Source organism: Bufo bufo, chromosome 2 (genome assembly GCF_905171765.1).
Source record: "Bufo bufo chromosome 2, aBufBuf1.1, whole genome shotgun sequence".
Lineage (NCBI taxonomy): Eukaryota > Metazoa > Chordata > Amphibia > Anura > Bufonidae > Bufo > Bufo bufo.
The window spans coordinates 537,753,616-537,779,027 of NC_053390.1; the positions used below are offsets into that span (position 1 = coordinate 537,753,616).

Here is a 25,412-nt window from a genome sequence, read left to right on the forward strand (position 1 = left end):
TCAGTTCTTGTGGTAGGTGCGGGTCCCAGAGGTGGGACAGTGCACTGAGGGGCGGGTCCTAGACCTCGGTGCACAATGCTGGCCGTGCTCCTTGGTGCACTGAAGTCCTCATTTGCATAAAAAATTTAAGGGCATCTCTTAGCAGATTTGTGCCTATGAAACTGGCTGACCTGTTCCATGTGCGCTTGGCAGCTGAAGGCATCTGTGTTGGTCCCATGTTCATATGTGCCTGCATTGCTGAGAATAGTGATGTTTTAATATATGCAAATGAGCCTTTAGGAGCAATGGGGGCGTTACTGTTACTCCTAGAGGCTTTGCTCTCATTACATCGGCAGCGCCCTCTGCACTTTGACAGGTCCAGAAAATGTTATCATGTCCGGACCTGTCAATCAAAGTGCAGAGGACACAGCAGCTGCAGAGAGAGCAGAGCCTCCAGGTGTAATGGTAACGCCCCCTTTGCTCATTTGCATATAAACATCACTATTCTCAGTAATGCAGGCACATATGAACATGGAACCAACACAGATGCCCTCAGCCCCAAGCGCACATATAACAGGTCAGCCTGTTCTAGAGGCACAAATCTGCTGAGAGATGCCCTTCAATTCTTTATGCAAATGAGGACTTCAGTGCACCAAGGAGCACGGCCAGCATTGGAGAGCTAAGGACCCGCACCTACCACAAGAACAGGTGCTCTTTAAGAAAGCCAACACTGATTTACACAAGACAGGTATCTTCTTAACCAGCATGACCAACCCTACCAGGCAGTATGTCTGGTTTAACAGGGTTGATCCTGCAGACTGTCTTCTAACCATCTGAGGGGCCATGGCTTTGCTGTTTCTTTACCTCCCATAGCAGTGAATGGAGGGACTGAAGTAGAGGCACCAATAATGTATGAAGTAGTCTATGCGCCACAGAACACGTTGGCGCTATATGACATAGACTCCTGTCAGTCACACGGTACCACAGACGAGTATTCCTCAGCAACACAGGCGCCACCATTGTGTAAAGGGGGGTGCTCCGTACAGTCCCTGCTGTGTTAGACGCCTCCGCCATCCTGAGTGACTGTGAAGCAGGCCGGGAGTAACGGGGCACGATATCCAACCCCCTAAACCTCGGGGCTGAGGTAAACGTGCGGCCGCTCTCCGCCGCTGTGCGCTTTCCAGGGCCTGGACTCCCCTCCCCCTTTGGTGAGTTGCGCGACCCCTCCTCCCCCGTGGTGGCCATGTTCCTCCAGCGCTGGAGGAGCTGCAGTCAGTGCTGTGTGCAGCTGGATCGCATGCTCTGGCTCCGCCGTCCCTCTCCTCCTCTAGCACCCGCAGGACAGCAGCATGGCAGTGGCAGTGGGCAGGCAGACCGTAAGTTGCATGCCTCTGGTTTTCATTGTATTTCCTCGCCTCGTCCATCAGTGCTGCTCCTTTGTCCTGTACGATCCCATCCTGCAGTGGAAAGCGCTACAATCCGAGGAGGATGAGCAGAGAATGTCTGTCTTTTTATATAAAGCGTAGGAGTGAGTTATATAACGGATCCGTGCAGGGCATGCACCTAGATGGGCTGCCAGGTGCCCATGCACAGGAGTGGATTTTCATGGAGTGTGCCAGGGTATGTGGGTGAGCAGAAGGTGTGCCAGGCGAATAGAATTCTAGATGAACCCAAGAGCTAGCAGTCTGAATACCGCTGTGAGTGACATCCTGCCTGATGCAAAAAAAGGCAGGTATTTTTGTCTTCTTTTTCCACTGATGAAGATGTGGGGGTGAAACGTCCGATTTAAAAAGCCCCAAATTTCTGACTTCAGGAAAGGAGATGTTGGGACTTGTAGTGGAAGGGTGTGGTCCAAGCTTCGTCCCCCCTGGTAACGAGGGGCGCTTGTGGTTTGGCATGGGCTCCTAGTATTGCAGCCAGAGGAGGTGTTAGAGGTTACAATCTGAGATGTGAAGGCATCCCTTTGTTGGCTGCGGTGGCCGGATGGAGAGGCCTCACCCCATCCCGCTCAGCTTCCCCCCTCATCCAGCCCTTGGACAAACAGTTATCATTTCCTCCCTGAATACAGTCTGGCTATCTGCGCTGTGTAGGCTGAGACAGAAATAACCCTGGCGGTTTTACACGGGGAAGTCTCCGTCCACGGAGTCGTACGGTACTTTCCCGGCTGTCGCTCCAGTTCTCCAACTTACAGAAGTGCAGGCTGTGAGAACGGTTACTGTCCTCCGTAGGCGAATGTTCCAGGAGACATCGCAGTGCGTACGCGAGAAAAGGTTGACGATTTCAGTCGACTCATTTGGAAAAACTGGTGCAAACGATTGTTCGCGATGGGTGAAAATGTAACTAGCCATGCTGGAAAATTTTGGCTGTTGTCGGCCGAAACTGCATGTATATGGCATAGTTCAGACAATTATTTGTCACTGTGCTCAAGGACCAGGGGGTCATTTAAAAAAAAAAAAAAAAAAACGTACTCCCTGGTTACCCCGTTTAGGGTCTGTAATTCTGGGACCGCATCCGTTCCACAATTCTGCGGAACAGGCACAAACTCATTCATATCTATGAGGCCGCAAAAGATGCGGACAGCACACCATGTGCTTTCCGCATCCGTACTTCCGTTCCGCGGCCCCGCAAAAAAGAGAGAGACAAGAATAGGCATTTCTGTCATAGGGCCGGACAAATGCGGAACGCACACGGCCGGTATCTGTGTTTTGTGGAACCACAATTTGAGGACGGCAAAACACTTAGGTCTCTTTTACACGAGCATGACGGATTAGGTTCAGGGTGCGTTCAGTGAAACTCGCACCATTTTGCAAGCAAATTCAGTCAGTTTTGTCGTTTTTTTTCCACGCAAGTGCAAAGCGTTTTTCATGCAAGTGATAAAAAACTGAAGGTTTACAAACAACATCTCCTAGCAACCATCAGTGAAAAACGCATCGCACCCGCACTTGCTTCCGGATGCAATGCGTTTTTCACTGAAGCCCCATTCACTTCTATGGGGCCAGGGCTGCGTGAAAAACGCTGAATATAGAACATGCTGCGTTTTTCACGCAACTCAGAACTGATGCGTGAAAAAAATGAAATTAAATGAATGGGTCAGGATTCAGTGTGGGTGCAATGCGTTGACGTCACGGATTGCACCCGCGTGGGAAAACTCGCTCCTGTGAAAGGGGCCTTACGGACGTGTGAATGGACCCTTAGGCCCCTTTCACACGAGCAAGTTTTCCACGTGGGCGCAATGGGTGACGTCAACGCGTAGCACCTGCACTGAATCCTGAACAACTGAACGCAATCGCAGACAAAACTGACTGAACTTGCTTGCAAAATGGTGCGAGTTTCACTGAACGCATCCGGAGCCAATCTGTCACGCTCGTGTGAAAGAGGCCTCAGTCTGGCATATGGCTGGTGGGATCGTTACCACAAACAATCCCACAGACGACTGATCGGCCGCGATGCAGCTAATTGTTGGGGTAGATTTAACAAAACCTGGTTTAGGTGCCCATAGCAGCAACCAATCGGATTCCACCTTTTGTTCAGAGCTCTTTTGGAAAATGAAAGTTGGAATCTGATTGGCTGCTATGGGCAACTAAGCCAGTTTTCCTTTGCACCATTTTGCTAAATCTCCCCCATTGTCTGAAATGTATGGCCAGCTTTACTTTTTAGGCTGTTATGTCTAGGTATTGGTGGGCCAATAAGAAGTGTCTCCTTAAGTGGTCCAGATAGTGGCCCCCAATTCACTAATCCCGTAGCTTGTATAATTTTAGACCGGCGTCTAGACCTGTACCAGATTTATCACAGGGGTTCAGGCTGGACGATAAACCTGGTGTTGTAAAGTAAGCCAACTATTGGTTGGCTTTTTTGTGACAGAATTGTGGCACAATGTTGGCACAAAATGTCACAATTTAGACCCTGCCCCCTTTCATGTGAAGCCCCACCCCTTCTCATTAAGCCCCTTTTGAGCAAATCAGTGTGTGGGGGGAGGGGAGTGTAGAAACCCTAGTTGCACCACATTACGCCATTTTGTACCACTTTTTAGATTCTAGGAGCAGACAGTTAGTAAATCAGGGACTGTGTTAAGTGGGTTCACATAGTGATCATGGAGGAGACATTGTCCTGCAGTCAGCCTCTTGCCCACCTGAATTGGCTGATAACAGAGAACGGTACTTGTAAGGCGAGGATGAGGTTGTAGTAACTCCACAGCAGAATTGTGGGTGGAAAATCCGCCACTGGCTAGGCTTCCACCATCTGGGCCCTTCTTTTTGTAGTATTTTTATTATGTTGGCTGGGTATGGCTGCAGTTGCTGTAATTGGGGTCCCCCACATCAGGAATATGTCTGTACAGGAGGTGACATGATGTCGGGCTTCCAGGGGCCCGCTCGCTCCCTCAGCCGGGTTCCCACACTCTAATGCACAGCTGTTATTGGTAATCTTCACTTTGAGGAATTGCTTGTCACTTTAATGTGGGAATGTTCAGCCCTCCTAAATTGTTTCTAGTGCTTTCATCATCACTTAGGCATCATGTAAACTCACAGCTTGGGATTTTTAAAAACCTAGTATACTGTTTATAATACTGTGCGATCACTCATGATGGGTTTTTTTTCTTTGGGAAAAACCCAGCATGATACAGTACCAGCAAAGGGACTGAGATTTGCCAAATCTCTTGTACACATTGCATATTTTGAACATGCCGAAATTGACCTGCTATGCCGATTGTGTGATTCAACAGCTTATATAGTGATCCCCCCCCCCCCCCCCATAGACTTAAAAGGGGTTGTGAATATAAACAGAAAATCCACAAAAACACAAATAGCGCAATTTTTTTCTGCTGTTTTCGTTGAGATTTTCGGCATAAGGATTTTCTGGGCCCATCTGTAGATGAAAATAAAAGGCGTTGTCCAGGATTTGAAAAATAAAAAGCGCCTTTTTTCTTTTTTCTTTTTTCTTTTTTTTTCTTTCAGAAACAGTACTGCTTTTGCTCATGGGCTGTGTCTGGTTTTGCCATTCATTGAATTGAATGGTGTTGAGCTGCAGAGCCAAGCACAGCCCATGGGCTAGGGTAGTGCTGTTGCATGAAAAAAGACCCTTTCAAGCAAAATTCAACTGTTAGGGCTCATTCACACGACCGTGGTTTGGTTCCCCACCTGAGACGCATTTTTTGCGGCTCGGGTGCGGACTCGTTCACTTCAATGGGGCCGCAAAAGATGCGGACAGCACTCCGCGTGCTGTCCGCATCCGTTGCCCCGCAAAACTTATGAGTCTGGTCCTATTCTTGTCCGTTTGGCGGACAAGAATAGGCATTTCTATAAAGGGCCGTCCGTTCCGCAAATTGCGGAAGGCACACAGGCGACATCTGTGTTTTGCGGACCGCAAAATACGGCACGTTGGTGTGAACAAGCCCTTAGGGTGTATTCACCGTTTTGTGGCAGTTTTTGATATGTTGTGTGTTGTTGTGTTTTGTTTTTTTTTTGTTTGTTTTTTTTCGATCCAAAGCCATAAGTGGGTTGGCCTGTAGCCTCTCCTGACATGTCTGTTTTAGCAGCTACCTGCATCTCTCCATTCCTGCTAGAAGTTCTGAATGTATTGCTACCAGTTTGCAATGAAGGTCCAGTTGGGTGTTACCAGTAGAGGGTGTGTCCCTGCACAGTCTGATACTATTCAATCAGTGCTGCCAGTATCAGACTGTGCGGGGACACCCCCCCCCCCCCAACTGGAAACACCCAACTGGACCCTTATTGCAAACGGATAGCAATTCATTCATCACTTCTAGCAGAAATAATAAAGAAATAGCCATAAGAATAAATGTTTCAGAATGGTTATTACTAGTGTTGAGCGAATCAAGCTTCAGATCCAAGATCTAAAGTCGATTCGCTCAAAACTTCGCTTGAATGCTGTACGGAGATCCGTCTCTGTACTGCATGCAAATGTATGGGCTCCAGCTAGGGCAATTCGTTATCTCAGAAGCAGGGTGGATTTGATTTAAATCAAAATGATTTAAATCCCTAGTCAGTAAGGCTTTTTTTAAATCATAGTTTTCTACATAAAGACAAATTCTTGATGGTGTAACTTTTATAATATGCAAGTAGATGAGGATTTAAACAACTTTTCATATTAGTTTGATTAGGTTGATTCTGCATTCATAGGTTTGTAGAAGTTAGGATTAAGGTATTTTTCTCAACTCTGTTCATGTTATAACATTTTTGCTGTGAAGAAGAGGCATGTGATCTCTGCTGAGTCAAATTCAGTTTTGAGAACTGCAAAAGTAAACCAAGCATTTGTGATAATATCTTGTAGGCAGAGAAAGTGGCCAATAATCTTACAAAAACCTATGGAAGAGCATGACATTGTGAATGGATTAATGGAATTTATTTACCAAAAAAATTACACCTATAGAAACATAGAATGTGTCGGCAGATGAGAACCATTTGGCCCATCTAGTCTGCCCAATATACTGAGTACTATGGATAGCCCCTGGCCCTATCTTATATGAAGGATGGCCTTATGCCTATCCCATGCATGCTTAAACTCCTTCACTGTATTTGCAGCTGCCACTTCTGCAGGAAGGCTATTCCATGCATCCACTACTCTCTCAGTAAAGTAATACTTCCTTATATTACTTTTAAACCTTTGCCCCTCTAATTTAAAATTATGTCCTCTTGTAGCAGTTTTTCTTCTTTTAAATATTCTCTCCTCTTTTACCTTGTTGATTCCCTTTATGTATGTAAAAGTTTCTATCATATCCCCTCTGTCTCGTCTTTCTTCCAAGCTATACATGTTAAGGTCCTTTAATCTTTCCTGGTAAAGTTTTATCCTGCAATCCCTGTACTAGTTTAGTAGCTCTTCTCTGAACTCTCTCTAGAGTATCTATATCCTTCTGGAGATATGGTCTCCAGTACTGCGCACAATACTCCAAATGAGGTCTCACTAGTGCTCTGTAGAGCGGCATGAGCACCTCCCTCTTTCTACTAGTAATGCCTCTCCCTATACACCCAAGCATTCTGCTAGCATTTCCTGCTGCTCTATGACATTGTCTGCCTACCTTTAAGTCTTCTGAAATAATGATCCCTAAATCCCTTTCCTCAGATACTGAGGTTAGGACTGTATCACTGATTTTATATTCTGCTCTTGGGTTTTTACGCCCCAGGTGCATTATCTTGCACTTATCAACATTACATTTTAGTTCCCAGATTTTTGACCATTCCTCTAGTTTTCCTAAGTCCTTTTCCATTTGGTGTATCCCTCCAGGAACATCAACCCTGTTACAAATCTTTGTGTCATCAGCAAAAAGACACACCTTACCATCGAGGCCTTCTGCAATTTCGCTGACAAAGATATTAAACAATATGGGTCCCAGAACAGATCCCTGAGGTACCTCACTGGTAACAAGACCTTGGTCTGAATATACTCCATTGACTACAACCCCTCTGTCTGTCCCTCAGCCACTGCCTAATCCATTCAACAATATGGGAGTCCACGTACAGCCTTATTCTACATAATTAAAAAACGAATCTTTATTTCATGATGGAATAACCTTTGGATGGTAATATATTTTCCTCAAAAAGCATTTTATATTTTAAAAAAATCTGATTTAAATCAAAAAAATCCTTTTTTTTTTAAAATCATTGATTTTTATCCACCCTGCTCAGAAGTCTCGCTGGACTCCGGTGAATAACTTCAGACTTCGAACCATTTTAAAACTTGGATCCAAAGTCGGCTCCGGTACGGAAGCCGACTTCGCATTTCTGTTTTAAAATGGTTTTTAAGTTTAAAAATCGAATGCCAACGTTATTCTCTGAAGTCTCGAACACATTTCACCTCGCCAGAGGCCATACATTTTAACCCCTTAAGGACTCGGCCCTATTTCACCTTACGGACTTGGCCATTTTTTGCAAATCTGACCAGTGTCACTTTAAGTGCTGATAACTTTAAAACGCTTTGACTTATCCAGGCCATTCTGAGATTGTTTTTTCGTCACATATTGTACTTCATGACACTGGTAAAATGAAGTAAAAAAAATACATTTTTATTTATAAAAAAAATACCAAATTTACCAAAAAACTTAAAAAATAGCAAATTTCCAAGTTTCAATTTCTCTACTTCTATAATACATAGTAACACCTCCAAAAATAGTTATTACTTTACATTCCCCATATGTCTACTTCATGTTTGGATCATTTTGGGAATGATATTTTATTTTTTGGGGATGTTACAAGGCTTAGAAGTTTAGAAGCAAATCCTTGAAATTTTTCAGAAATTTTCAAAAACCCAACTTTTAGGGACCAGTTCAGGTCTGAAGTCACTTTGCGAGGCTTACATAATAGAAACCACCCAAAAATGACCCCATTCTATAAACTACCCCCCTCAAGGTATTCAAAACTGATTTTACAAACTTTGTTAACCCTTTAGGTGTTCCACAAGAATTAATGGAAAAAAGAGATACAATTTCAAAATTTCACTCTTTTGGCAGATTTTCATTTTCATAATTTTTTTTCCAGTTACAAAGCAAGGGTTAACAGCCAAACAATATTTATGGCCCTGATTCTGTAGTTTACATAAACACCCCATATGTGGTCGTAAACTACTGTACGGGCACACGGCAGGGCGCAGAAGGGAAGGAATGCCATACGGTTTTTGGAAGGCAGATTTTGCTGGACTGTTTTTTTTTTTTACACCATGTCCCATTTGAAGCCCCCCTGATGCACCCCTAGAGTAGAAACTCCAAAAAAGTGGCCCCGTTTTAGAAACTACAGGATAGGGTGGCAGTATTGTTGGTACTAGTTTAGGGTACATATGATTTTTGGTTGCTCTATATTACACTTTTTGTGAGGCAAGATAACAAGAAATAGCTGTTTTGGCACCGTTTTTATTTTTTGTTATTTACAACATTCATCTGACAGGTTAGATCATGTGATATTTTTATAGACCAGCATAAAGTTGATGACAGGTTCCCTTTAATGGTTAATCACCAGACGTCTTTTAGTGACAGGAAGAAGGACATAGGGTTTGACCAGGATGTCATCTCTGATGTCAGCGGCACGCCCGCAGCGTCTGCTTCTTCCTTCCTTTCAGCATGATAAATCCGTACAATAGTGACACCTCCTAAAGTGCTAAATGAGACCTTCCAGCATAAGAACATAACTGCTTTGGGAAGTCTCATCTTCTGATTTATGCTTGTAATAGTCATCTTATCTGAATTAGCGTTTCATGGGTTATTTGCATAGAAACGATGTGTAGGCCAACGTGCCCGTAAGCAAATGTTTGAAGGGTGCACTGTTGTATATTTGACTGGGATGCTTGGCAATACATCCCAAAGTGTCCATAATTTTATAAAACAAAAAAAAAAAGGATCCAGTGCAATGCATTTTTTTATTGTAGTCCGTGGCAAACATGTACATTTATCTGCGGATGTGTTCGCTGGCATACAGTAGTTTCAAATTAGCTCAAATGATTTAATGTTAAAATTTTTATTTCTTTTTTTAAGCGTATGCTTAAGGGTCCATTCACACGTCCGGAAGTGTTTTGCAGATCCGCAAAACACCGACACCTGCAATGTGCGATCCGCAATTTAAGGACCGCACATCACAGACACTATGATAGAAAATGCCTTTTCTGGTCCGCAATTGCGGACAAGAATAGGACATGTTCTATTTTTTTCAGAAACGGAATTGCGGATCCCGAAAATGCGGATTCCGGAAATGCGGATTTGCATTTGTTCCAGCCCCATTGAAAGTAAATGGGTCCGCAAATTGCGGAACGAATGCGGACCCAAAATGAATGGACCCTTAGGCTGCTTTCACGTGTTTCTTAGGGCTCATGCACATGAACGTATTTTTTTTCCGTTCTGTTTTTTTACAGGTTTGTATGTGGAACCATTCAGTTCAATGGGTCCGCAAAAAAAAATAAAAAAATGAAATGACTCCGTATGTTCGCATGGCCGTTCCGCAAAAAAAAAATAGAACATGTCCTATTCTTGGCCGTTTCGCGGCATTGTTACAATGGATCTGCAAAAAAAAATAAAAAACTGATGCAATACTGTTGTCATTCGTTTTTTTTTTTTTTTTTTTCAGATCCATGTTTTGTGGTTTGCAAAATACATACAGTCGTGTGCATGAGCCCTTAGTGTCGTTTTTTGCATCTTTTCCAGCATATGTTTTGCTGTAAAGCACCAGATATTAGCAGAAGGTCTATGGGAAATATCAAAGGATCAAATGTAGGACACACAAGCGTTTACTAATGTGTCTGCACTTAGAGTCTAGGTTTGGCGCGGCAATTTTTATTTTAATTTTTTTATAATTTTTTTTATGGTTTTCTCAAAAAGGGGGGAGAGCTTCTCTACAGAAGGGCATGAACTAAGATGGGCCTTTTTGTGTCAGAATTGCACCACAATCTGCTCTGCCCCAAAGTGTGCAAAAATGCCTGGAAAAAAAACAAAAAACTGAGTGTGATTGGCTGCAGTGGTCACATGCACTACGCATGCACAGACAGCTGCAGAAGAACAGAGAAGAGCACTGGACCTGAGGATAGGTCATCAATATCAGATCGTTGGGAGTCCGACTCCCAGCGTCCCCGCTGATCAGCTGTTTGAAGAGGCCTTTTACAAGGCCAGTGACGTCACGTGTCCTCGGTGCAGCTCAGTCCCATTCAGGTGAATGGGATTGGGCTGAAATAGCAACCACAGCCGCTATCCAATGGACGCTGCGGTGCCTGGTAAGCTCCGAGGAGGCTGCAGGCCTCACCAGAATGCCGCGGCCTCCTCCACACTGCTGATCAGCGGGGGGTCCCGGGTGTCAGACCCCTGCCGGTCTTATAACCTATGCTGAGGATAGGTCATTATTATCAGAATTAACGAAAACTTTTTAACCATTCGAGTGCTTTTTTCCAAAATGTTAATGGATTAGTTACTATAGGTAACAAGGTAGTATTCATTTTGATGCATGGAGCGTTGTATACAGTATTCCTGTTGAGGTATCGGCTCGTCCCGTATAGCTCAGACAGTTGAGGTGTCGGCTTGGCCCGTATAGCTCAGACAGTTGAGGTGTCGGCTCGGCCCGTATAGCTCAGACAGTTGAGGTGTCGGCTCGGCCCGTATAGCTCAGACAGTTGAGGTGTCGGCTCGGCCCGTATAGCTCAGACAGTTGAGGTGTCGGCTCGGCCCGTATAGCTCAGACAGTTGAGGTGTCGGCTCGGCCCGTATAGCTCAGACAGTTGAGGTGTCGGCTCGGCCCGTATAGCTCAGACAGTTGAGGTGTCGGCTCGGCCCGTATAGCTCAGACAGTTGAGGTGTCGGCTCGGCCCGTATAGCTCAGACAGTTGAGGTGTCGGCTCGGCCCGTATAGCTCAGACAGTTGAGGTGTCGGCTCGGCCCGTATAGCTCAGACAGTTGAGGTGTCGGCTCGGCCCGTATAGCTCAGACAGTTGAGGTGTCGGCTCGGCCCGTATAGCTCAGACAGTTGAGGTGTCGGCTCGGCCCGTATAGCTCAGACAGTTGAGGTGTCGGCTCGGCCCGTATAGCTCAGACAGTTGAGGTGTCGGCTCGGCCCGTATAGCTCAGACAGTTGAGGTGTCGGCTCGGCCCGTATAGCTCAGACAGTTGAGGTGTCGGCTCGGCCCGTATAGCTCAGACAGTTGAGGTGTCGGCTCGGCCCGTATAGCTCAGACAGTTGAGGTGTCGGCTCGGCCCGTATAGCTCAGACAGTTGAGGTGTCGGCTCGGCCCGTATAGCTCAGACAGTTGAGGTGTCGGCTCGGCCCGTATAGCTCAGACAGTTGAGGTGTCGGCTCGGCCCGTATAGCTCAGACAGTTGAGGTGTCGGCTCGGCCCGTATAGCTCAGACAGTTGAGGTGTCGGCTCGGCCCGTATAGCTCAGACAGTTGAGGTGTCGGCTCGGCCCGTATAGCTCAGACAGTTGAGGTGTCGGCTCGGCCCGTATAGCTCAGACAGTTGAGGTGTCGGCTCGGCCCGTATAGCTCAGACAGTTGAGGTGTCGGCTCGGCCCGTATAGCTCAGACAGTTGAGGTGTCGGCTCGGCCCGTATAGCTCAGACAATTTCCAGTGTATACGGTTTCACAGCGCAAGCATAAAGCTCTACAAAGCAGTATATGGCAGTGCTAATGCCCCCTTCACATGTGTCTGGCGATCCAGCTCAGTTACCCTGAAGCTAGAACTGATCCCGTAGTTTTCTATGGGTTCGTTCACATACATTCAGCACATCACTTATGATGGCGGATGTCAAATAGTGCCGGATAGAAAAACGCTCCACGTTATGTTTATGGATGCCAGATCTGTGCGCTACACATATATCAGTTGTGTTTGGCGCCGTAAACCCCCCAAAAAAACTAATGGAAGGACACTACTAATACACAGTATTACTTTCAGAAGGCATTACGTCTTCCGCTTCTTATATAATTCTGAATTCTTCTCATTATAATCAGTTCCCATATAAAGGCTGGTGCCTGCGGGCATCTTCTTCCTCCCTGCCTTTCTTGACAGTTTATTTTACTCCCAAAAGCCTGATTGCTATGGTTGTTAATCCCCCCTAATTAGTCAAATCAGATTTCAAAGAAATGCTAATTAGAAGATTCAATGAAGATATCCTGATGAGAACCTTTAAGGCCCCTTTCACACGGGCGAGTTTTCCGAGCGGATGTGATGTGTGAGTTGAACGCATTGCAACCGCACTGAATACCGACCTATTCATTTCTATGGGGCTGTGCACACGAGCGGTGATTTTCACGCATCACTTGTGCGTTGCGTGAACATCGCAGCATGCTCCTCTTTGTGCGTTTTTCACATAATGCAGGCCCCATAGAAATGAATGGGGTTGCGTGAAAATCGCAAGCATCCGCAAGCAAGTGCGGATGTGGTGCGATTTTCACACACGGTTGCTAGGAGACGATCGGGATGGAGACCCAATCATTATTATTTTCCCTTATAACATGGTTATAAGGGAAAATAATAGCATTCTGAATGCATAGTAAAATAGGGCTGGAGGGGTTAAAAAAAAAAATAAAAAAAAAATTAAACTCACCTTAGTCCACGTGATCGCGCAGCCCGGCTTCTTTTCTGTCTCCTTTGCTGATTGCAGGAAAAGGACCTGTGGTGACGTCACTCCGGTCATCACGTGATGGATCATGTGATGGACCATGTGACGAGCGTAGTGACGTCACCACAGGTCCTTTTCCTGCAATCAGCAAAGGAGGAGACAGAAGAGAAGCCGGGCTGCGCGATCAAGTGGACTAAGGTGAGTTAATTATTTTTTTTTTTTTTACCCCTCCAGCCCTATTGTACTATGCATTCTGCATTCAGAATGTATTATTTTCCCTTATAACATGGTTATAAGGGAAAATAATAGCAATCTACAGAACACCGATCCCAAGCCCGCACTTCTGTGAAGAAGTTCGGGTTTTGGTACCAAACATGTGCAATTTTTCTCACACGAGTGCAAAACGCATTACAATGTTTTGCACTCGCGCGGAAAAAATTGCATGTTCCCGCAACGCACCCGCATCTTTTCCCGCAACGCCCGTGTGAAAGAGGCCTAAAGGTCTAAGTAGAAATGAGGATTGGGAACAGGAGTCATTTCCTTTCGAATTGGGGTCGACTCACACGACCGGTTTGGGAAACACAGGTTGCCTCTCTGGGACAGACCGCGGCTCCCCTAACCTGATCTAATCTGGTCCCTGGTCTGTTGTACTGTCCTGACGTCATCATGTGGGTACAGTCCAATAGACGCGCAATGCGATAGGAACTGACTGTATATAAATCACTATGATGGGGTCCAAGAGATGTGGCTCCTGGCCCGAGCATGGTCCTGTGAATGTAGCCTTACCCTCTTCACATTCCTGCCTTTCCCCAGTGATCTCCTTGTTCTTTTATGTAAGTACTTGTGCATAGTCATCTAACTCTGACCATGTTGTGCCATTTGAAGGCACTATGTAAGCTATAATAGATGCTAACTATAACTTCAAGCTTTATATAATTTACCAGATGCCTTTATGTAAATAAGGATATTTTTTAATTCATAGTCCCGTAGATTGGACTTCTTTATATTTGCGGCAAATCCTTCTGGTTGGACAGCTTCGATGTTTGCTTGACCTATCCATAGAGGGACAATGAAGCCCTATAGTTTACACATGTTGGAGCTACCCATTAGAGCTGAAAAGACCAGGCCACTTAACTCCCCTGCCCCCAATTTGAGACTACAGCTTGGAGGGCCTTCCTGACACTTGATATCAGTTTGATGAACTTACCAGTGGCTGAATGGCAAGGGCACTTCTCACTTTTTCTCATATTTAGGCCTCATGCACACGAGCGTATTTTGTTTCTGCGTCCGTTCGGTTTTATTTTTGCGGGTAGGATGCGGACCCATTCATTTCTATGGAGCTGTTAAAAAATGCGGATAGTCAACCGTTTGTTTTCCGCGTCCGTTGTCCTTGGTTCCATTCCGCGAAAAAAAATAGAGTGTGTCCTATTCTTGTCTGTTTTGCGGACAAGGATAGGCATATACAATGGATCGGCTAAAAAAATAATGGATCCCAAACGGACGTCATCCGTGTTTTTTTTTAATATTTTTTTTGCGGATCGCAAAACACATACGGTCGTGTACATGTAGCCTTAAAGTGACAAAAATGGTACCAGCCTTTCCCTTCCCTTTAGAGCTCATGCACACGGACGTATTTTCTTTCCGTGTCCGTTCCGTTTTTTTTTTTTTGCGGACCGTATGCGGAACCATTCACTTCAATAGGTCCGCAAAAAAATAGAGTTACTCCTTGTGCATTCTGTTTCCGTATGTCCGTATTTCCGTTCCGCAAAAAAATAGAACATGTCCTATTATTGTCCGCATTACGGACAAGGATAGTACTGTTCTATTAGGGGCCAGCTGTTCGGTTCCGCAAAATACGGATGACATCCGTGTGCATTCCGTATCTTTTGCGGACTGCAAAATACATACGGTCGTGTGCATGAGCCCTTATTGACAGTTGAATAATGGTTTGCTATTCCTAAAGGGGTTTTCCGGGATTTTAATATTGATGACCCATTTTCAGGATAGGTCATCATCAATATCAGATCGGCGGGGGTCCGACACCCAGCACCGCCACCGATCAGCTTGTTGAAGAGCAGGCTAGACACATTAGATGAATGTCGGCTGACCCCCACCAACCATCTGAATATCGGGGGAAAGAAGGAATGGGCATGTGAGATTTCAACATGCCCAATCCTTTGTTCTACTAGGGTGATAAGCCACTGGCCGAGCTGTCTAGCAGTGGCTTTTCCCCATTCAGAACACATGCACACTTGGTCGAGTTACATGTACATCTGTATAGGGGGTTGGGAGGAAAGGCTGACGGGACTCATTCAGATGGACAGTGTTCACATCTGGGTGCTGTCTGTGCAAAGCAGACTAAACACTGACCCTTAATAGTCAATGGGCCAATTCACATTCGTCTGGGCCATGCAGAGAGTGTCAACAAGCATCACCCAGGTCCAGTTTTCACATAAGACTCGCCCAGTCAAGTAACTTGGCTAAAAGAGGCCTAAAGTGTGTGGATGGTGAGGCCCGCACCTACATTGGGGACATATCCTAGCTATATGCCCCCAATGTGCAAGACTAACCCTTTAGGAGAGAGAAAACCTCAGCCTGTCCAGTCTGTGGTTTTCCTGAGAGAAGACATGAGGCCTCCATTGATATTAGCCTGAACCTGTGTATTTAATAATGAGTCTGTTATAAATGGTTAGAAGGTTTGACCGGAGCTGGACCGTGCTTTCCTAGGAGATCATGAAGGCTCCGATTTCTAGGTAGTGCAAGTGCCACACAGCATGTTCCATGTCTCCCGTTGAGCTGAACGGGTGTCCTACCAGAGTATTTTGCAGTAGATATGGCACGGTATAAAAATGTGCATAGATGGTATGGGAATCCAGTTTGAAACTTTGCAGGTGTTTGATCTATGGTGGATCTCTGACTTCTTTTATGGGGGTATGGTAAGATGTCCTCTGACTGCAGATCCCATTATTTCCATGTGTGTAGAGAGCTAAATATAACTGGCTGAAAGTGCAGGTTATTGATTGTCACATCTCTTAGTAATGACCTTCATGTAAATGGCTGGTCAAAATGAGAAGGTTTTATTTAAAGGGGTTATCCGAGTAATGAAAAAACAAACAAACATTATAACACTCCTCGGGGCTTCCATATACATTAGTTAAGCTTTATTTCTTTAAAAAAAAAACATACTTACACCTTGCATGGTTCTGTTATTGCTGTGTGTACATGCTGCAGCAAAGCTGTGAGGGCGTGTAACAACAATGGCTGAGCTCTCCCTCATGAATATTTGTGGGCGTGAATAATCTGCCCTTCCCCGCCCCCTGCACTGCAGCGCTTGCTCTGCACAACCTAACCTTGCATGCAAACAGTCACATGATCATCTCCTAGCTCACACAGGCAGATCTTCCTGTCACATCGATATATGTAGCGATATATATTTACTGATCTATATCTCTATCTACATATATAATCTCATCAGCCCTCATATGAACCCCCATGCCTCTCATCAGAAAAAAAACAAAACTGTAATACCAAGCGACTAAAAAGTCATACACACCTCAAAATAGTACCAATCAAAACGTAATCTCAGCCCACAAAAGCCCAGGGATCTCACTGCACTTACTATTATTCCTGGGCACTGCTCCATTCGCCCGCTGTGGCCCCCGGTATATTCTCCAGCTCTGTACGCTAATTGCTAGCATCAGAGCAATGGGGAGGAGACTACCCTTTTTCTCAGTGGGCATTCCTTCTCCCTGGCTGCAGCACGGTCCAATCAAAGCGCAGAGCGTCAGAGTCAGGAAGAAGATGAGTCCCCCCCCCCCCCCCCCTCTGGATGTGACTCTGTGCGCCACAGCAGGCAAACGGAGTGGCGTCCAGAAATAATAAGTGCTGAGATCCCTGGGCTCCACACTACATATCCTGATAGTTAGTTTACAATGTTTGGACCCATGAAAGGTCCTCTTTAACCTTTAATACAGAAGGCGGGTGCCGGCATTAGAATCACATAGCCGGCACCCTGCCTCTGACAAGAAGGTTCGATCAGCGGCAGTTAACCCCTCAGGTGCGGCACCTGAGGGGTTAACTGCTGCTGATCTGCTGCTGGCACCTGCCTCCTGTATTAAAGGGACACTGACAGGCCAAAACAGCATATATAGTTAGATATATCACATTACAGGTCTTATACAGTCTTTTAAAAGCATATAAGTATCCCCCCTGTCCACCTTATAAAGAGCGAAATATAAAGTTTTATAACCTGCTTCTCCTGTCAGCAATCTGCCCAAGGGGCGGCGTTTCATGTGAAAATGCGCCCAGCCAGCCTTCCCAACTGCCGTTTGAAGCCCCGCCCAGCTCATCAATATTCACTTCGCTGGGCGGCGGCTAGATCTCTCCCCAGTCCCGATCCTGCGCCTGCGCAATTCAATCCTCCGGGCATCGTTCATGCCCAATCTTCTGCGCCTGCGCCCCGCCGTGCCCTTAGATCGCGCCTGCGTACACACACCAGCCTGCGTCTTCGAGGCAGCTGCAGCCTCAGCCATGCACTGTTCAGAGCAGCCCGGAGGATTGAATTGCGCAGGCGCAGGATCGGGACTGGGGAGAGTTCTAGCCGCCGCCCAGCGAAGTGAATATTGATGAGCTGGGCAGGGCTTCAAACGGCAGTTGGGAAGGCTGGCTGGGCGCATTTTCACATGAAACGCCGCCCCTTGGGCAGATTGCTGACAGGAGAAGCAGGTTATAAAACTTTATATTTCGCTCTTTATAAGGTGGACAGGGGGGATACTTATATGCTTTTAAAAGACTGTATAAGACCTGTAATGTGATATATCTAACTATATATGCTGTTTTGGCCTGTCAGTGTCCCTTTAAAGGTTTAATTATCATTGGTGGCACAGTGCACCTGCCCCCCCACCCCTCCCCATTATTAAAATCATTGGTGGCACAGTGCACCCCCCCAGTATTAAAATCATTGGTGGTGCAGTGCGCCCCCCCTTTCCCCCACCCCCAAGTATTAAAATCATTGGTGGCAGTGGCCACAGGGTCCCCTCCCCTCCTCCTCATTGGTGGTGCAGTGGCAGTTCTGATAGGAGCCCCAGCAGTGTAATCCCAGGGCTCTGATCGATTACGCTACTGAAGCACTGGCTGCTATGGTAACCTCCCTGCTGCTGTGTGCTGTCTTCAAATGTGACATGGCAGCTTAAAATTATCCCATTGAAATCTGCTTTCCAAAAACCATATGGCGTTCCTTTGCTTCTGCGCAATGCCGTGTGCCCGTACAGCAGTTTTACAACCACATATGGGGTGTTTCTGTAAACTACAGAATCAGTGCAATAAATATTGAGTTTTGTTTGGCTGTTAACCCTTGCTTTGTTACTGGAATAAATTGATTAAAATGGAAAAAAAAGTGAAATTCTGAAATTTCATCTCCATTTTCCATTAATTCTTGTGGAACACATAAAGGGTTAACAAAGTTTGTAAAATCAGTTTTGTATACCTTGAGGGGTGTAGTTTCTAAAATGGGGTCATTTTTGGGTAGTTTCTATTATGTAAGCCTCACAAAGTGACTTCAGACCTGAACTGGTCCTTTTAAAAAGTGGGTTTTGCTTCTAAACTTCTAAGCCTTCTAACGTCCCCAAAAAATAAAATGGCATTCACAAAATGATCCAAACATGAAGTAGACATATATGGGAAATGACAAGTAGTAACTATTTTTGGAGTTATTACTATCTATTATAAAAGTAGAGAAATTAACATTTCGAAATTTGCAAATTTTTGGTAAATTTGGTATTTTTTTTATAAATAAAAGATGGCTTGGATAAGTAAAAGTGTGTTAAAGTTATCACCACATAAAGTGAGACATGTCAGATTTGCAAAAATCGGCCTTTGTTTTAACTGATGATCTATCCTCTGGATAGATCATCAGCTTCTGATCGGCGGGGTCCGACACCCGGGAACCCCGCCGATCAGCTGTTTGAGAAGGCAGCGGCGCTCCAGTAGCGCCGCGGCCTTCTCACTGTTTACCGCCGGCCCACTGACGTCATGACTATTATCAACTAGCGTGGGCGCGGCTAAGCTCTGTTCACTTGAATGGAGCTTAGCCGCGCCCACGCTAGTTGATACTAGTCGTGACGTCAGTGGGCCGGCGGTAAACAGTGAGAAGGCCGCGGCGCTACTGGAGCGCCGCTGCCTTCTCAAACAGCTGATCGGCGGGGGTCATGGGTGTCGGACCCCGACCGATCGGAAGCTGATGATCTATCCAGAGGATAGATCATCAGTTAAATGAAAGTGCAGAACCCCTTTAAGGTGAAAAGTGGCTCGGTAGTGAAGGGGTTAAAGATCACGTGATTGGGTACATCATGTGATATTTTTAAACAGTTGGTTGTTACAGATGTGGCAAATAATTTATTTATTTTTTCCTATTTTTTACAATAGGAATACATTTTGTTACGTCAGCTGCTCTGGATCGCGTGGGCGCAACTCCTGTAACCACCCGATCACAGCGCTGGGCGGCAAGTTACATCCCTCTGCTCCATACACTTATGGCTCTGGCCTGGAAGGGGTTAAACAGAGGACAAACTTGTGATGTGAACCCATTCTCACAAACGTATGACCAAGTAGTGGTCCACAAAACACAGTCGCCATACATGTGAACTGCATGTCACGGATGGAGATGCAATCACTTTAATTGCTCTGTGATGTACAAGATACGACAAAACATAGGGTATGTCTTATCTTTTGGCGTATTTTGTGGATCGCAGACCGATTTCAAGTCAGCGGGTCTACATCCGTGAAAAGGGATTCACACAGCTGGTGCCTGTGTATATTGCAGACCGCTATTTGCAGTCCGCAACACGGGAACGGCGACCATATGGTTGTGTGAATGAGCTCTTAGAAGTAACATATAATGCAGGTGAACCTGGATTCTTATCTTATTTTACACCATTTACAATGGTTGCCATAGCATCCACTACACAGATTTGCTGCGCACATTACACACGCAGCCTGCTACACAAACACATGCATGCATTATCAGCACTGCACACACAACACCGCAGATTTAGTGCACACGTACACAGCCCTGCAACAAAACCACTATGTATATAGATTTGTAGTACACATACAGGTCTGCTACACAACCACTGCACAGATTTACATTACACACACAGCTTTGCTACACAAACACATGCATGCAATCAGCACTGCACACACAACTCTATATATAATGCACACATTACACACAGCCCTACTACACAATCACTACACAGATTTGATGCACTTGTTACAAACAGCTCTGCTACACAACCACTATGCATACAATTGCTGCACACATTACACATACACAGCTCTGCTATACAACCACTAAATATAGATTTCCTGCACGCATTGCACACTGCTATACAAACACTACACATGGATTTGCCGTACAGATTGCACACCGCTTTGCTACAAAACTAGACGTAGATTTGCGGCACACATTACAAAACCAGTTCTGCGTGCATCAGCAACCTAATGCACGCGCACACACACACACCACTACTGCAGTCACCACACACCCAGCTCTGCTACATGAACGCGTCACTCCCCCATTTATCCACACCAAGCGTCCTACCAAACGGCCCTCCCTCAGGTCATGTGACTGATCACATGACCGTGATGTCACCAAAGGCCTTCTCTCCCCCATGTGGAGATCATTGGTTTCTAGCTCTAGGATCAGCTGCTGCAACTCCTGCAGGTCAGGTATAGGGACTACGACTCCCACCATTCTGTGCCAGTGCATGCTGGGGCTTGTAGTCTCCCCTCAGTTCTGGTTCTAGTCACTGATGGGCATAGATTTACTTTTGTCTGGTCGTTGGGGGTGGCTTTGGCAGGGGATTGGCTGTGTCTCGCTGCAGAAATGATTTCACACTGCTGCTGGCACTGGTAGGGATCGCACATGCGCGATCCCTCACAGGAGCCGGCCGGCTGCCAGATGAGAGAGAAGTGGCGGGCACACTTTCACACCTGCGTTCGGGTGTCCGCTCGTGAGCTCCGTTTGAAGGGGCTCACAAGCGGCCCCGAACGCATCCGTCCTGCCCTAATGCATTCTGAGTGGACGTGGATCCGCTCAGAATGCATCAGTCTGGCAGCGTTCAGCCTCCGCTCCGTTCAGCAGGCGGACACCTGAACGCAGCTTGCAGCGTTCGGGTGTCCGCCTGGCCGTGCGGAGGCAAACGGATCCGTCCAGACTTACAATGTAAGTCAATTGGGACGGATCCGTTTGAAGATGACACAATATGGCGCAATCTTCAAACGGATCCGCCCCCATTGACTTTCAATGTAAAGTCTGGACGGATCCGTTCAGGCTACTTTCACACTTAGAAATTTTTCTAAGTTATAATGCAGACGGATCCGTTCTGAACGGATGCAAACGTCTCCATTATAGGAGCGGATCCGTCTGATGAAACATCAGACGGACCCGCTCCAAACGCTAGTGTGAAAGTAACTTAACTCTGACGTTTCGTGTACAGAGCCAGGCCACTCCCTAAGGCAGGGATAAGCCTGCACACGAAACGTCACCACAGGAGCCTGGTGGATGACGTCGGGGGTCACGTGACCCGCATCGGCCCTGCAGAAACACGGCATAATACATGAAGTGAGTAAATTACAAATGTATTTTTAAGAATGTTATAAGCCACATTAACATGTATACATATAACCTATAACCATTGCTGGTGCTAGGGCTGTAGGACGCAGCTGTTATGTGATCGAAGTTGACTTGTGGGTGACGCATTCTTTATCTTCATCAAATTCGGGTACCTTTTTAATAAAAATAATAAAGAAATAACAGCTTTTGCTGCAGTGTGTCAGCACAAATTAGCACTGCGTTCATATTCTTTACAAATCTATGTCAGTGATTTACATAAATGATTGCTCAGGGGCACACTGTTGCCATGATGTCCCCCTTCCCCAGTGTCTCCTATGCCATCCACCATGTCCCCCACTCCCCCAGTGCAATCAGCCCCTCCATGTTTTCCAGATTGCCATGATGTCCCCCTTTCCCAGTGCCTCCTATGCCATCCACCATGTCCCCCAGTGCCATCAGATCAGCAGCAGCCCCGCCATGCCATGTCCCCCAGTGCTCCAATGATGGCACTGCCATCCGCCCCTCCATCCAGATTGCCATGATGTCCCCCTTCCCAAGTGCCTCCATGTCATCCACCATGTCCGCCACTCCCCCAGATCAGCCCCTCCATGTGCCAAATCACAGGTGTCCCACCATTAGCCCACTCCCCCACAGCTGCTGCCTCTGCTAACTTTACTTACCTTTCAGTGGAGAGTGAGCCGACACATGGAGTCTGCAGGAGACGCGTCTTCATTAGTGTTGAGCGAACTTGTGTTTTAAGTTCGGTGTCTAAAGTTCGGGTAGTCTGAAATGTTGCAGCAGATATCAATGTTTCCTAAAGCAGAGCATGCATGCAGAGATGTCCTAGTTTAATAAACAGCTGGATGCAGAGGTCGCGCTACATTTTTTCTGGAAGAGTAAAAATACTCCTCTTACCATTTTTGAGGAGTATTTTCAGCCGATGAGTACGAAAGTTACAGTAATTCAAACAGTTAATACGAAGGCCTGTATAACATTAAGGGGTTGCTATTTATGCAGGGAAACTATTACTAGTATTCTAGAACTGTCTTCCATGCATAAATAGCAAATTTAGACAATTTTTAATTTAGTTGACGTCACTGTTGGGCTGAGGGGGTTGGCACCACTGAGGACACTGTTGGGCTGAGGGGGTCGGCACCACTGAGGACACTGTTGGGCTGAGGGGGTCGGCACCACTGAGGACACTGTTGGGCTGAGGGGGTCGGCACCACTGAGGACACTGTTGGGCTGTGGGGGTCGGCACCACTGAGGACACTGTTGGGCTGTGGGGGTCGGCACCACTGAGGACACTGTTGGGCTGTGGGGGTCGGTACCACTGAGGACACTGTTGGGCTGTGGGGGTCGGTACCACTGAGGACACTGTTGGGCTGAGGGGGTCGGCACCACTAAGGACACTGTTGGGCTGAGGGGGTCGGCACCACTGAGGACACTGTTGGGCTGTGGGGGTCGGTACCACTGAGGACACTGTTGGGCTGTGGGGGTCGGCACCACTGAGGACACTGTTGGGCTGTGGGGGTCGGCACCACTGAGGACACTGTTGGGCTGTGGGGGTCGGCACCACTGAGGACACTGTTGGGCTGTGGGGGTCGGCACCACTGAGGACACTGTTGGGCTGTGGGGGTCGGTACCACTGAGGACACTGTTGGGCTGAGGGGGTCGGCACCACTAAGGACACTGTTGGGCTGAGGGGGTCGGCACCACTGAGGACACTGTTGGGCTGAGGGGGTCGGCACCACTGAGGACACTGTTGGGCTGAGGGGGTCGGCACCACTGAGGACACTGTTGCAGTGATTTTATGAGGTTTAAAGGGTTTGTCCTAAGATCGATATTTAAAGAGGACCCCGCACCTCTCCGGATTTCTCTATTTTGGAAACTACTTGCACCCCCCCATGTAATAACAATCCTGGAGCATCTATTCTTATGACTATGTTGCACAATTCCTCTTATTTCTGCTATTAGTTATGAATGACTTGCTAGCAGTTTGCAGTGAAGGTCCAGATGGGGGTGTCACTGCACAGCCTGATATTCCATCAGTGCTGTCAACTGGTAACCCCCCGCTGGACCTTTATTGCAGACTACTCGCAATTTGTTCATAAGATCTAGTAGGAATAATAGAGGAATGGTACAATATAGAGTCACAAGAATTGATTCCCCAGAATTGTTATCGCATGGGAAATGCAAGTCGTTACTAAAACAGACATGTCCCCTTCAAGTACATGATCGCTGGGGGCCCCACCTTGGTTACCATGTTCTAGTGTTCTCTGGGTCAAGTATGGATAGGTAAATAGTGTTGATCTTGGGACAATCCCTTAAATATTTGCTGCTGTTTGTGCCGCTGGTCACTGGGGTTTGCCATCCATCACGTGGCCATTGCTGCCCACCAAAGTTACGTCCTTGTAGAGGAGCTCTCAGGTGGGTATGTTGGTGCCACCGGGGCTGTTGGTAGACTCTGAAGAGACCTGAGGCACTGGCGGAGCAGGACACAGGCACAATGGATGGTGGTGCATGCTGGTGCCAAGGGCACAAGCGAAAGACCCGGGCACATACCTCTGGTGCCAGGTGCTCGCAACGCCACAGTCACATGTTGTGGATCTGGATGATGACATCACACAGTGATAACCACCAGGCTCGCCTGTAGATCTAGGGAGCAGCAACCTTCGGCACTCCAGCTGCTGTGAAACTACAACACCCAGCATGCACACTTGCTCAGTTGTTCTTGTAACTCCTAAAGAAGTGAAAGGAGGATACTGGGAGTTGTAGTTTCAGCACAGCTGGAGTGCCGGAGGTTGCTGATCCCTGATCTAGAGGCTGTCATTTTGTGTTATGCTTGATCTTGCTATAAAGAGGAGTTTGTCTTCCATGACCCATTGCATCTCATGCCACAAAATTGCCACCAGCACCACCGCTGTGGTTATTGGATTATACAGAGGGACTGTATGTCCTGGAGGCTGTAAATGGCCACATGCAGTCCTTGTAGCACCATGTGTCGCCGCATTACAGAAGAAATCCTTATAGCACACAAGATCCCTAGTGCAGCGTCTGATGGAACATGCTGCAATTAATTATCCTTGATGGATTCATAGAAAAGCTGACAGGTGACCTAGGTAGAGGTCTATGGGTGACAGGTCGGTCCGTTATGAAGGTCTCCTGTTGGCGTGTCTAGCGCTGAGACCCTCGCTGACTTCTATAAAGCAGGAGTCTGAAGCGCTCAGCCACTTTTCCTCACTGCCGAGTGCGGTAGTGAAGACGGTCCCCTAGACCTTCTATTGAGGCTGTCTTCAGTACTGCACTCAGCAGGGAGGAGAGACGGCGCTCGGCTGAGCGCTGCAGACTCATCACTATAGGGAAAAACAAGGAGCTCAGATCCGGGACCCCCACTAAATTTCACTACACAGAAAGGCCACTTACCCCGCCAGTGAGGATCGTGCGCCTGCTTCCTTACTTCACAGCGGTGTGGCATAAGCTCCGGCAGCCGCTCAAACTGACCAATCACAAAGCTCCTCACTGTAAGGAGCCTTGTTATTGGTTGTTTCAGGCAGCAGCATCGCTGCGCTGCCTGTGCCGTTCACAGTGCTGATGAATGGCAGGGAAAAGTCTAAGGCGTAGACTTTTTTCCAGGGAGTAAAATGGCCTGAACAGGCGTCTATGACGCTTGTACAGGCGTTATTGCGACCTCTGGCTGGATGATTCAGCCCCCCCCATGCAGATCAGATGGCTGTCACCCCTGATCACCTCATACACATGCCTGCTTTGCTCAGCTGAGTATGC

At 46.7% G+C, this 25,412-nt stretch overlaps 1 protein-coding gene across 3 annotated transcripts in view; it reads left to right on the plus strand.

The window, feature by feature from the left end:
- Positions 1 to 1,104: 1,104 nt before the first annotated feature.
- SEPTIN11 (septin 11) overlaps positions 1,105 to 25,412 on the plus strand; it is a 106,418-nt gene continuing 82,110 nt past the window's right edge. Inside the window, exon 1 of one of the 3 annotated variants that reach the window (XM_040418019.1) lies at positions 1,105 to 1,355. In XM_040418019.1, coding sequence (XP_040273953.1) covers positions 1,329 to 1,355 — 27 coding nt within the window. In that variant the 5' untranslated portion in view covers positions 1,105 to 1,328. The remainder of the gene's footprint in view (positions 1,356 to 25,412) is intronic. The other 2 variants (XM_040418021.1, XM_040418020.1) reach the window with 2 other exon arrangements.